Source organism: Pseudophryne corroboree, chromosome 4 (assembly GCF_028390025.1).
Source record: "Pseudophryne corroboree isolate aPseCor3 chromosome 4, aPseCor3.hap2, whole genome shotgun sequence".
Classification (NCBI taxonomy): domain Eukaryota; kingdom Metazoa; phylum Chordata; class Amphibia; order Anura; family Myobatrachidae; genus Pseudophryne; species Pseudophryne corroboree.
Genome location: NC_086447.1, coordinates 370,489,057 through 370,501,893, shown reverse-complemented (window position 1 = coordinate 370,501,893; position 12,837 = coordinate 370,489,057). Strand labels below are relative to the sequence as shown.

Below are 12,837 nucleotides of genomic sequence, written 5' to 3'. Positions count from 1 at the left end.
GAATCCACCCGTGTTGTCGTAGTACTACTTGAGATAGTGCTACTCCGACCTCCAACTGTTCTCTGGACCTTGCTCTTATCAGGAGGTCGTCCATTTTCTTCGAAGAAGAATCATCATTTCGGGCATTACCTTGGTAAAGACCCGGAGTGCCGTGGACAATCCAAACGGCAGCGTCTAAAACTGATAGTGACAGTTCTGTACCACGAACCTGAGATACCCTTGGTGAGAAGGGCAAATTGGGACATGGAGGTAAGCATCCCTGATGTCCCGGGACACCATATAGTCCCCTTCTTCCTGGTTCGCTATCACTGCTCTGAGTGACTCCATCTTGATTTGAACCTTTGTAAGTGTTCAAATATTTCAGATTTAGAATAGGTCTCACCGAGCCTTCTGGTTTCAGTACCACAATATAGTGTGGAATAATACCCCTTTCCTTGTTGTAGGAGGGGTACTTTGATTATCACCTGCTGGGAATACAGCTTGTGAATTGTTTCCAATACTGCCTCCCTGTCGGAGGGAGACGTTGGTAAAGCAGACTTCAGGAACCTGCGAGGGGAAACGTCTCGACTTTCCAATCTGTACCCCTGGGATACTACTTGTAGGATCCAGGGGTCCTGTACGGCTCCAGCGTCATGCTGAGAACTTGGCAGAAGCGGTGGAAGGCTTCTGTTCCTGGGAATGGGCTGCCTGCTGCAGTCTTCTTCCCTTTCCTCTATCCCTAGGCAGATATGCTTATGGGGACGAAAGGACTGAGGCTGAAAAGACGGTGTCTTTTTCTGCATAGATGTGACTTAGGGTAAAAACGGTGGATTTCCCAGCAGTTGCCGTGGCCACCAGGTCCGATGGACCGACCCCAAATAACTCCTCCCCTTTATACGGCAATACATCTTTGTGCCGTTTGGAATCTGCATCACCTGACCACTGTCGTGTCCATAAACATCTTTTGGCAGATATGGACATCGCACTTACTCTTGATGCCAGAGTGCAAATATCCCTCTGTGCATCTCGCATATATAGAAATGCATTCTTTAAATGCTCTATAGTAAATAAAATACTGTCCCTGTCAAGGGTATCAATATTTTCAGTCAGGGAATCCGACCAAGCCACCCCCGCGCTGCACATCCAGGCTGAGGCGATCGCTGGTCGCAGTATAACCCCAGTATGTGTGTATATACTTTTTAGGATATTTTCCAGCCTCCTATCAGCTGGCTCCTTGAGGGCGGCCGTATCTGGAGACGGTACCGCCACTTGTTTTGATAAGCGTGTGAGCGCCTTATCCACCCTAAGGGGTGTTTCCCAACGCGCCCTAACTTCTGGCGGGAAAGGGTATGCCGCCAATAATTTTCTATCGGGGGAACCCCGCGCCTCATCACACACTTCATTTAATTTATCTGATTCAGGAAAAACTATAGGTAGTTTTTTCCACACCCCACATAATACCCTTTTTTGTGGTACTTGTAGTATCAGAAATATGTAACACCTCCTTCATTGCCCTTAACAAGTAACGTGTGGCCCCAAAGGAAAATACGTTTGTTTCTTCACCGTCGACACTGGAGTCAGTGTCCGTGTCTGTGTCTGTGTCGACCGACTGAGGTAAAATGGGCATTATAACGTCCCTGACGGTGTTTTAGACGCCTGGACAGATACTAATATGTTTGCCGGCCGTCTCATGTCGTCAACCGACTTGCAGCGTGTTGACATTATCACGTAATTCCTTAAATAAGCCATCTATTCCGGTGTCGACTCCCTAGAGAGTGACATCACCATTACAGGCAATTTTCTCCTCCTCCCAACATCGTCCTCATACATGTCGACACACACGTACCGACACACAGCACACACACAGGGAATGCTCTGATAGAGGACAGGACCCACTAGCCCTTTGGGGAGACAGAGGGAGAGTTTGCCAGCACACACCAAAAACGCTATAATTATACAGGGACAACCTTTATATAAGTGCTTTTCCCTTATAGCATTTTAATATATGTAGTCATATCGCCAAATCAGTGCCCCCCCTCTCTGTTTTAACCCTGTTTCTGTAGTGCAGTGCAGGGGAGAGCCTGGGAGCCTTCCCACCAGCATTTCTGTGAGGGAAAATGGCGCTGTGTGCTGAGGAGAATAGGCCCCGCCCCCTTTTCGGCTGGCTTCTTCTCCCGTTTTTCTGAGACCTGGCAGGGGTTAAATACATCCATATAGCCCCCAGGGGCTATATGTGATGTATTTTTAGCCAGAATAAGGTACTATCATTGCTGCCCAGGGCGCCCCCCCCAGCACCCTGCACCCTCAGTGACCGCTGTTATGAAGTGTGCTGACAACAATGGCGCACAGCTGCAGTGCTGTGCGCTACCTTATGAAGACTGAAAAGTCTTCTGCCGCCGGTTTCTGGACCTCTTCATTTTTCGGCATCTGCAAGGGGGTCGGCGGCGCGGCTCCGGGACGAACCCCAGGGTGAGACCTGTGTTCCGACTCCCTCTGGAGCTAATGGTGTCCAGTAGCCTAAGAAGCCAATCCATCCTGCACGCAGGTGAGTTCACTTCTCTCCCCTAAGTCCCTCGATGCAGTGAGCCTGTTGCCAGCAGGACTCACTGAAAATAAAAAAACCTAACAAAACTTTTACTCTAAGCAGCTCTTTAGGAGAGCCACCTAGATTGCACCCTTCTCGGCCGGGCACAAAAATCTAACTGAGGCTTGGAGGAGGGTCATAGGGGGAGGAGCCAGTGCACACCACCTGATCCTAAAGCTTTTACTTTTGTGCCCTGTCTCCTGCGGAGCCGCTATTCCCCATGGTCCTGACGGAGTCCCCAGCATCCACTAGGACGTTAGAGAAATCGGCATTGCATTTAATCTAGAGCCCAGTAGGCTAATGTCTCTTTGAGCATCTCTCATATACAGGACAGCATCTTTTATATGCCCCAGGGTCATTAATATAGTATCCTTGTCTAAGGTATCCAGATCCTCAGATAAGGAATCCGTCCATGCTGCTACAGCACTACACACCCAGGCCGACGCAATTGCCGGCCTTAGTAAGGTACCTGAATGTGTATAAATGGACTTCAGGGTACCCTCTTGCTTTCTATCCGCAGCATCTTTTAGGGTGGCCGTATCCTGTGACGGCAGGGCTACCCTCTTGGATAAGCGTGTTAGAGCTTTGTCCACCCTAGGGGAGGATTCCCAGCGTAACCTGTCCGTTGGCGGGAAAGGATACGCCATAAGCATCCGTTTGGAAATCTGCAGTTTTTTATCTGGAGATTCCCAAGCCTTTTCACATAACTCATTTAGCTCATGTGAAGGGGGAAAGGTCACCTCCTGCCTTTTTCCCCCATACATATGAACCCTCTTGTCAGGGACTGGGGTTTCCTCTGTGAATGGCAACACATCCTTCATTGCTATAATCATATAACGGATGACTTTTGCCAATTTAGGCTGTAACCTTGCATCATCGTAATCGACACTGGAATCAGAATCCATGTCGGTATCTGTGTCAACAATTTGGGATAGTGGGCACTTCTGACACCCTGACGGCCTCTGCGACATAGGATCAGGCATGGGCTGTGACCCCGACTGTCCTAAGGTTTCAACTTTATCCAACCTTTTATGCAAGGAGTTAACATTATCATTTAAAACCTTCCACATATCCATCCACTCAGGTGTTGGCGCCATCGGCGGCGACCCCACATTCATTTGCTCCCGCTCTGCTTCCACATAGCCTTCCTAGTCAAACATGTCGACACAAGCTTACCGACACACCACACACATACAGGGGATGCTCTTTTTTGAAGACAGTTCCCCCACAAGGCCCTTTGGAGAGACAGAGAGAGAGTATGCCAGCACACACCCCAGCGCTATATGTCCCAGGAATCACACAGTAACTTAGTGTTAACCCAGTAGCTGCTGTATATAAGCTTTTTGCGCCTAATTTATGTGCCCCCCCCTCTCTTTTTACCCTCTTCTACCGTGTTTCTGCAGGGGAGAGCCTGGGGAGCTTCCTCTCAGCGGAGCTGTGGAGAGAAAATGGCGCTGATGAGTGCTGAGGAAGAAGCCCCGCCCCCTCAGCGGCGGGCTTCTGTCCCGCGTTTGTGTGTAAAATAATGGCGGGGGCTCATGCATATATACAGTGCCCAACTGTATATATGCTGCTTTTTGCCAAGAGGTTCCTAATTGCTGCCCAGGGCGCCCCCCCCCCCCCCCCCTGCGCCCTGCACCCTACAGTGACCGGAGTGTGTGGGTTTAATGTGGGAGCAATGGCGCACAGCTGCAGTGCTGTGCGCTACCTCAGTTTGAAGACTGGAGTCTTCTGCCGCCGCTTTTGAAGTCTTCTTGCTTCTGTCACCGGCTTCCGGCTCTGCGAGGGGGACGGCGGCGCGGCTCCGGGATCGGACGACAAAGGGTGAGATCCTGTGTACGATCCCTCTGGAGCTAATGGTGTCCAGTAGCCTAAGAAGCAAGACCTATCTTCAGTGAGTAGGGCTGCTTCTCTCCCCTCAGTCCCACGCTGCAGAGAGTCTGTTGCCAGCAGATCTCTCTGAAAATAAAAAAACCTAACAAAATACTTTCTTATAGTAAGCTCAGGAGAGCTCACAAAGTAGCACCCAGCTCGTCCGGGCACAGATTCAAACAGAGGTCTGGAGGAGGGACATAGAGGGAGGAGCCAGAGCACACCAGTATCCAAATTCTTTCTTAAAGTGCCCTGTCTCCTGCGGAGCCCGTCTATTCCCCATTGTCCTTACGGAGTCCCCAGCATCCACTAGGACGTTAGAGAAAGATGGAATATTATTTCAAGACTTCTCCAAATTATACAAATGTATATATCTCACACACACACACACACACACACACACACACACACACACACACACACACACACACACACACACACACACACACACACACACACACTCTAACACTGTATAGCAAAAGCTTTACAGTCTCCTTTGCTTGCTGTTCAATGTACACTTACCCTGGTTTGTGCACGATCTCCCTAAGGACTCTGACTGCATCATCATTGCTCATGTTTTCAAAGTTTATGTCATTGACCTGTAGAAATAACACACATTTAAAAATGTTAGTGACTGGTTCAATTCTTAGATTCCACTGCCAAGCTTTCAGTCTTAAATCCTGGACCCTTTCAATCACCATAATTATTCCAGCAATGACGATAAGTACCTGCAATAACATATCGCCCGGTTCAATCCTCCCATCAGCCGCCACTGCTCCGCCTTTCATGATAGAGCCGATGTAGATGCCTCCATCCCCACGCTCATTACTCTGTCCAACAATGCTGATACCCAGGAAATTGTACTTTTCTAATTAAATAAAATATAGTAGAAAACATAACAAAACATTTACAACAGATAATAAACAAAACAAAAGCAGAGGTTACAAGAACTATCAATGGAAGACATGAACATAGGCCCTTTCCTAGTGGGCTATATGCAAGGGTGGGGCTAGTAGCACTTACAAAAAATAGGATTTTGGTACTTACCAGGTAAATCCTTTTCTTTGAATCCATAGGGGGCACTGGAGTACTCTTGGGATATGGGCGGCGTAGCAGAACAAAGGCACTGAATATTTAAATTTAGAACTCTCCACCCCTCCATATCCCTAGAGTACCTCAGTGTACGAACCCAGTGTTTTTACTGAGCGAACTACTATAGAGAGGTTGACAATGGAGAATTCCTATAACATAACGGACAACAACAAAGTTGACCCATAACGTTAGTGTCAACTAAACAGTTGACAGCATAACCGATAGACCTTTATAGTTTGAACCAATCGGTGAAAATGTGTTACCATAAGCTCCTTTGAGCTTAATACAAACCAGGTAAAACGTGTTACCCTAAGCTCCTCTGAGCTTAAAACAACCCAGGTAAAACTGCTCTGGGTGGGCGTCCAGTGCCCCCTATGGATTCAAAGAAAAGGATTTACCTGGTAAGTACCAAAATCCTATTTTCTTTTTCATCCACTAGGGGTCACTGGAGTACTCTTGGGACGTACCAAAGCTTCCCTCGTGGGCAGGAGAGCTGTTTGACACCTGTAACAGTAGGCAGCCAAAGCTAGATGCTGATGCCGCAACCATTCATAACATGTAAACGTGCACAAACGTGGTGCACTGAAGGCTATGTAGCCGCGTCGTAGACGCTCCACGACCCGCTGGGTCTGACATTCCCACAGAACCTGTGGGATGAGCTATTACTGGCGTAGGCGATTGTAACTTAGCCTTAAAGTAAGCCTGACTTGTAGTCATTATTATCCCACTGGATAATATCTGCTGAGAAACTGGCTAACCCCAGTTGGCAGCATTATAGAGAACAAATAACGTATCCGTATCACGTACTGTAGACGTTCGGGACATATATAAACGCGTAATGCGTGTACCACATTCAGAATTCTAGAATGTGCTGTCAACACAGGAACCACTATTGGTTTATTGATGTGAAAAATAAGAAAGCGGAATTCGTCCGAAGATCTGCTTTGTCATGAGAAAACTCAAATACGGTGGCTTGGAATACAAGGCACCCAAATATGAAAACAAAACCCTTGCCGAAGCTAAGGCTAGAAGAAAAATGTTTTCCCAAGTGAGAAACTTAATTCCCATTTATTGTAAGGGTTCAAAATATGAAAACTGTAAGAAATCTGAACCCAACCTCAAGTCACCTGGCACTGTAGGTGGGATAAATGGAGGCTGCACTTTGATGACACCTTGTAGAAAGGTGTGTACAGACGCAATAGAGTCAAACGTCTTTGAAAATAAGTTGACCACACAGATACCTGCACCCTTAGTGCCGATAAACGCAGTTTTCCATCCCACCCCGTTTAACAGAATACGGGTAACTTGAAGGATGATGTCGGAAACTTCCGAGCTTTACCACCTATGTAAGCACACCAAATTTTGTAATAATGAGCTGCCTTAAGCGGCTTACTAGCTCGTAACCTGGTGGTATAATACTGTAATGCCCTATTTCTTTTCTTAAGAGGGCGGTCTGAACCCTCACCCCGTCAACCGCCGCTGCGGTACATAGGTAATAGGTACATAGGTAACTATGGGTAAAAGAACGTTCCCTGTTGTAACAGGCTGGTCGTATTATGAGCGGACCAAGATCGTGTGCAAGTATTCCTTGGAGATTCGAGAAGCAAGCTCTCCGAAACCCATGAGATATCACTAGTATGACTGTGACGAACTGTCTTATGATCCGTTTTGGCAACGGAGAGAGCAGCGGAAAATGGTGGAGCCAGATACACGATGCTGAATGACCACACGAATGTGAGAGACTCCACCGCCACTGTCCTTGTGATCTGTTGTTTTGTACACATACTGAGCTGTAATTGTGGCGAGATGCCATCATGTATACCGGAGGGTAACCCCCTTCTGTGGACTCACATATGAAAGACCTCTGGATTTAATGTCCAGTTTTCAGGATCTAAATCCTGACGGGTGAGATCATCTGTCTAACAGATGTCCACTCACGGAATGAACCCCGTTCCCGTTGACATTATCACATAATGTGTTCTGGGCAATTGAGGATTCGAGTTACCTGCCGCATTGCCATGCGGCTTCTTGGTTCTCCCTGGTTGTTGTGTATGCAACTCCCGTTGCGTTGTCTGACTATTGGTCAGACTGAAAGCGAAGCATGTAGTGCATTGTAAAATGCACGGAGTTCCAGGACATTTATCGACAGCAATCTGTCGTGATCCGTTTCAGAACCTCTGTCGCTGATCTTTTTTAACTACAACTCCTGAACCTCTGAGACTCTCGTCCAGATTATATACACCCTCGCCCCCCTGTGGGAAACGCGAGTGAAGGCCGGCGAACTAAATCGCTTTGAAACACATCATTATTCTTAACAGGCGAAACTAGCAATGTACCGCTAGTGCGCGTGTTGGCGAATACAGCAATGTACCGCTAGTGTGCGTGTTTTGCACTAATTACTAGATGTACATTTGTTCTTGCTGGTGTAATAGGTAAATGTCTTCGATTTACCGTATTTATAATCTTACCTAGGAATTGACGTCGTTTAGACGGAATTAGATGCGATTGTTTTTGAACTTGATCTGCCACCGCAGTATATATTAGTAGCGCAAGTTAGAGGAACTTTGTTGAGACAGAGTTCTTATGAGCAGATCGTCTAAGATAGAGGAACTCTGTTGAGACAGAGTTCTTATGTCTATCAGGACTCTGAGATGAGCTATCATCACCAACATCACTTTGGTAAATACCCGAGGCGACAAGAAACGGTAGACCTGAAATGGTTAATGGTTGTGGCGTTTTGCAAACGCTAGAACCTGTGATGAACAAACCGGAATGGGTAAATACGCATTGTGAAGATCAAATGCAATTATGCAATTTTGTGGCTCTAATAAGCAAAATACTAACCGCAGAAATTCCATTTTCAAACTGCAGTAAGTGACTTGCTGATTGAGATTGCGACGGAGCTGTCTGGTTTTGCTCAAACAGAGGGGAATAAGTAACCCTGACTCTGTTGGTGTACTACTGCCTGGATTATAAAGACAGCTGAAAACCAGCAGAGACTAAATGGCAACCTGCCAAACCGTTCGACAGAGGCAGTCTTGTCCTTTATCTGTAAATAGCTGAGACATCCATGAGTTGAAGTCTGGAACCCCCGCAAATGTAAGATGTAAAGACGCGCTTCCACAATTGGAAAAGAGGTCATCAAACCACTGGCTTGCTGACTGTAGCGTCCTGTCGTTACAAGGCGTGACTGTTTTGTACCACCGTCTGGAAAAACTGAAGTCTAAAGGGAATAAACGCCGGCACAAGTATTTCCGTTTTGATACTGGATGCGGTAATGGCTGAATATCAAATTTAGGACCAAACAAGCTCTGGCCTTGTCGTGCTGAAACTAGCGACGATGAAAAGTGAGAATCGAAGTAACCGGCGTTAGTAGAAGCTTTACAGATATACTCTGCAGCTTCTTTTAACAGTTATCTCATTGTTTCCATACATAGAGTCTAGTGACCCAAATGTATCTTGGGTCTTTATAATGTTTGACACAAACGCATTTACCAATGGTGGATCGCCTCATTTTGGAAACGATTAAATAGTGGTCAAAGTCTACTCAGTCTTTGTAAAAATGGAGACATTGACTCACTGGGATTTAGCAATGTACGTCAACAACCCCGCACTATCTGAGTGCTGGTCTAATGTACCCTTCTCACTCGTAGTTATCGGTGTGAGATCTGACATAGAATCGTGCATTAAATTATAAGACCAGTTAAATAAACACCCTGGTACCCAAAGGGAATTTGGCCCTTTGGAAAGTCTTTTGTTAGAGCAGGCGGAGTACTTCCGAGACTCCGATGTTACCGCTCTTTTAATGTGAATTGCCCATGCTTATAGGATTTTTAAAATTATTTTTAGTCTGCGCTAGAGCCTTACTCGCTATGCAGACAGACACCACAATAGGCAACGGACAGACACTTGCACGACTTATTGAAGTTATTATGTGTCATATATATATTTTATTGTATATGAAACTCATGGTTGTTCCTCTCTACGGAAATCTTTAGTAAAAGGCGAAAGATTTATTAGCTCTGAAGAGAAACAAGAGTATTCTTATGTGAAAAGCAGTTCACATGGGCATGTGAAACCCGAACCAAATTCCCACTAACACCCCTGCGCCTCTGGTGGCTTAGAGATGTAGGGCAGGAATGTTCCAGAATTACAAACTGGAAAACAACAGGAAGCATGGTTAAAATGGCCCCTTTGCCATGCTGACCCTGATAATCACAGAACAAATTACAAATGTTTCCGTGTTAATATATTATACAGTATAATCACAGGCCGGGTACAACACATGCTCTATGAATAAATATATCTAAGCTCATAGCCTATGATAATTACATACATTAATATATTTATACAGCATTAATATAGGCTCAATAGCCTATTATACAGTGATACCACAGACCTTAATATAGGCTCCCTAGCCTATTTACAGTGTTAATAACAGCCATTAATATATAGGCTCAATAGCCTATTCACAGACAGTAATATAGATTCAATAGCCTATTACTGCCAGGACAGGTACAATACCTTATAAATACCTGTGATATATATATCTATATACCCTGCTGTTATATTTGATCCGCCAGCTTCCACCGTGCCTCTTCCCCCCCTGTAACGCTGTGTCTGCGGGAAGCCTGCACTGGCATGTCACCGTCTCTGTACTGAGACTGATGGAGCTGCGGCTGTATGGCGCTGGGCGGCCGGACGTAGCTGGGCGGCCGAACTCTCTGCGGAAGGCCTGCACTAGCACTTGTGGATGGAAGGTGCCGGAGCGGCGGTCATACTGAGTATGGCTTCCCCCCTGCTGTGCGGCCGGACGGAGCTGGGCGGCCGAACGGAGCGCTGGGACGGGCGGCTTGATGTCACCGTCTCTGTTACTGAGTATGGCTTCCCCCCTGCTGTGCGGCCGGACGGAGCTGGGCGCCGAACGGAGCGCTGGGACGGGCGCCGCTGTTAGACGTAGCGGCTGGGCTTGGCGGCGTATGAGCGGCGAAGCATATTAACCCCAACATAACGGGGCGGCAGCCTGCGCTGACCGCCCCGTTCCCCAGCCTACCTTGCTTGCTCCTGATCATGGCTGCGACGGGGCTTCTTATGTGTAAGCTCCGTCCAGCTTCAGTGATGCGACTCATGGCTGTGACGGGGCTTCTTCTGTGTAAGCTCCGTCCAGCTGTGTAGTCCTGGCTGCGACGGGGCTTCTATGTGTAAGCTCCGTCCAGCTTTCAGTCAGCTTCCAGTGATCTATGGCTGCGACGGGGCTTCTTCTGTGCAAGCTCCGTCCAGCTCTCTAGTTCTGGCTGCTCTTTGCAGGAGACAGTGGGCTGCCTGTGGCTGTGAGGGTGCTCTTTGTGAGGACCGACACGCCATGCGCTGCCCGTGCAGCAGCACTATCCCGGACCCATGTCTTTCTTGAAACTGGGAAGGGATGTGCTCTTAAAAAAAATTAAAAATAAAAATGAAAAATTAATAAAATCTTCCAAGTGTGGGAATCCCACAAGCCGATGTTAGTGCTTTGAGCACAGAAAAAACACTGGGTTCGTACACTGAGGTACTCTAGGGATATGGAGGGGTGGAGAGTTCTAAATTTAAATATTCAGTGCCTTTGTTCTGCTACGCCGCCCATATCCCAAGAGTACTCCAGTGACCCCTAGTGGATGAAAAAGAAATAAAAGAAAGAAATCAATATCTTCTTCCCAGGTAGATTTAAACCACTCTAAACACCTCAGTGACAAATCCATATATTTCTGTATATTACATGAATTTAGCAAGCAAATTAATTACATTCCAAACTCTTATATTAGGCTCTGCATTATTCCTTTATTTGTAAATCATGTATACAACAATCCAAGATATGAATGTATTATCTGCTTCATTTACTGTGGGCTTTGCATGCTCTTACAGCGATGTTCCTTATATGGAAGGTGGTGGGCTCAGCAAGTGGCATTTTCCTGTGTGGGGCTAGCAGCACATCTGCTAACCCCAGCACATCAGCAGCACATCTTCTGGGCTCAGACCAAAATTTCTGAAGACGATCATCGCTAATGCTCTGCAATTTATTATGAACCTTTCCAGGAAGTAATTTATGTACAACTTCTGGCATTACTTTTATAATATTCTAAATAATCAACTTCACCCTTGCTGTCACTCATTCTCTGCTTCTCTTTTAACTTTCACTTCATTCCTTTGCAGGGATGGTCACCCCCTTCCCCACTTACACTCACAGCCCTTGCGTAACACTTCTGTTCTGCTTTAAAATGGAAACTTACAGTATAAGTTAGAAAATACATAAAAACACCTTTCATATAGTGGTTGCAACCTCTATATGAAAGGTGTCTGTATGTATTTTCTAACACAATTTCACAAAATGCTGTTCAGCGCTACATAATATGTTGTAGATGAATACTGGGTAGCAATACTAGAAACAGAGGGCCTACCTAATTCAGGGGCAGATGTATTAACCTGGAGAAAGCATAAGGAAGTAATAAACCAGTGATATGTACAAGGTGATAAAGTCACCAGCCAATCAGCTCCAATATGTAAATTAACAGTTAGGATCTGATTGGCTGCTGCCTTTATCACCTTGCACATATCACTGGTTTATCATTTCCTTATGCCTTCTCCAGGTTAATACATCTGCCCCTCAAGCCCTGTCGCTGATGTGCAAAAATCGCTATGGATCAAGCATGCAGGGTGGACTTGCCTTGTGCTGGGTGTCCCCTGCATGTTAAAGAATTTGATCGTAGATGTGCGTTTTTTTTCGCACATCTACGATCAGGTCTGAATTAGGCCAAGAGAACACTAGACCGTGTCATGAATTTAATAATTATTAACATTGTTAATTAATAAGTACCTTATTACACAGTACTGTAAACAGAATATTTGTCAATTACATCAGTTGCTGCTCCAGTGGCACCAACAAAAACACTGAGAATATACAAAATGCATGCAACTTTCATCCTGGTCAGGACATCAAAATCATGAGTCCAGTGGTCACCAAACAGCCAAATTGGCATCATGGATTTTTTTTTTTTTAAACAATTAAAACTTTTTTTCCAAGTAATTATTAAAACAGTATTGCCACTACTATAAGACAGCAGAGGGAATGAAAAGATATTGGAAGGAAATGTGGCTGGTTAGTCAAACTCACCCATGTTTAAAGTGACCGTGATTATATTCAGAGACATGGTGGAATCTGTGATGCTGCTGAATGAAGAGGACTGGGAGGGGAGAAGCACATGGTTACTAGTGTGTTCAGCACAGATAATAGTAACATTTCAATAAAATGGCTGATCCTCTCTATTAATCAAGCCTTT

At 45.9% G+C, this 12,837-nt stretch overlaps 1 protein-coding gene and 1 non-coding gene across 5 annotated transcripts in view; both read right to left on the bottom strand.

Annotated features, from left to right (window-relative positions):
* DVL3 (dishevelled segment polarity protein 3) overlaps positions 1 to 12,837 on the bottom strand; it is a 241,293-nt gene that overhangs the window by 27,712 nt on the left and 200,744 nt on the right. For all 4 annotated transcript variants that reach the window (XM_063916586.1, XM_063916583.1, XM_063916584.1 and 1 more), the window contains 3 exons: positions 12,672 to 12,741; positions 5,164 to 5,303; positions 4,958 to 5,034 (listed from right to left, as the gene is read on the bottom strand). In XM_063916586.1, coding sequence (XP_063772656.1) covers positions 4,958 to 5,034; positions 5,164 to 5,303; positions 12,672 to 12,741 — 287 coding nt within the window. The remainder of the gene's footprint in view (positions 1 to 4,957; positions 5,035 to 5,163; positions 5,304 to 12,671; positions 12,742 to 12,837) is intronic.
* Positions 9,457 to 9,569, bottom strand: LOC134913527 (U5 spliceosomal RNA). Its single transcript, XR_010177272.1, has one exon. It is a non-coding gene; the product is annotated as a U5 spliceosomal RNA (small nuclear RNA).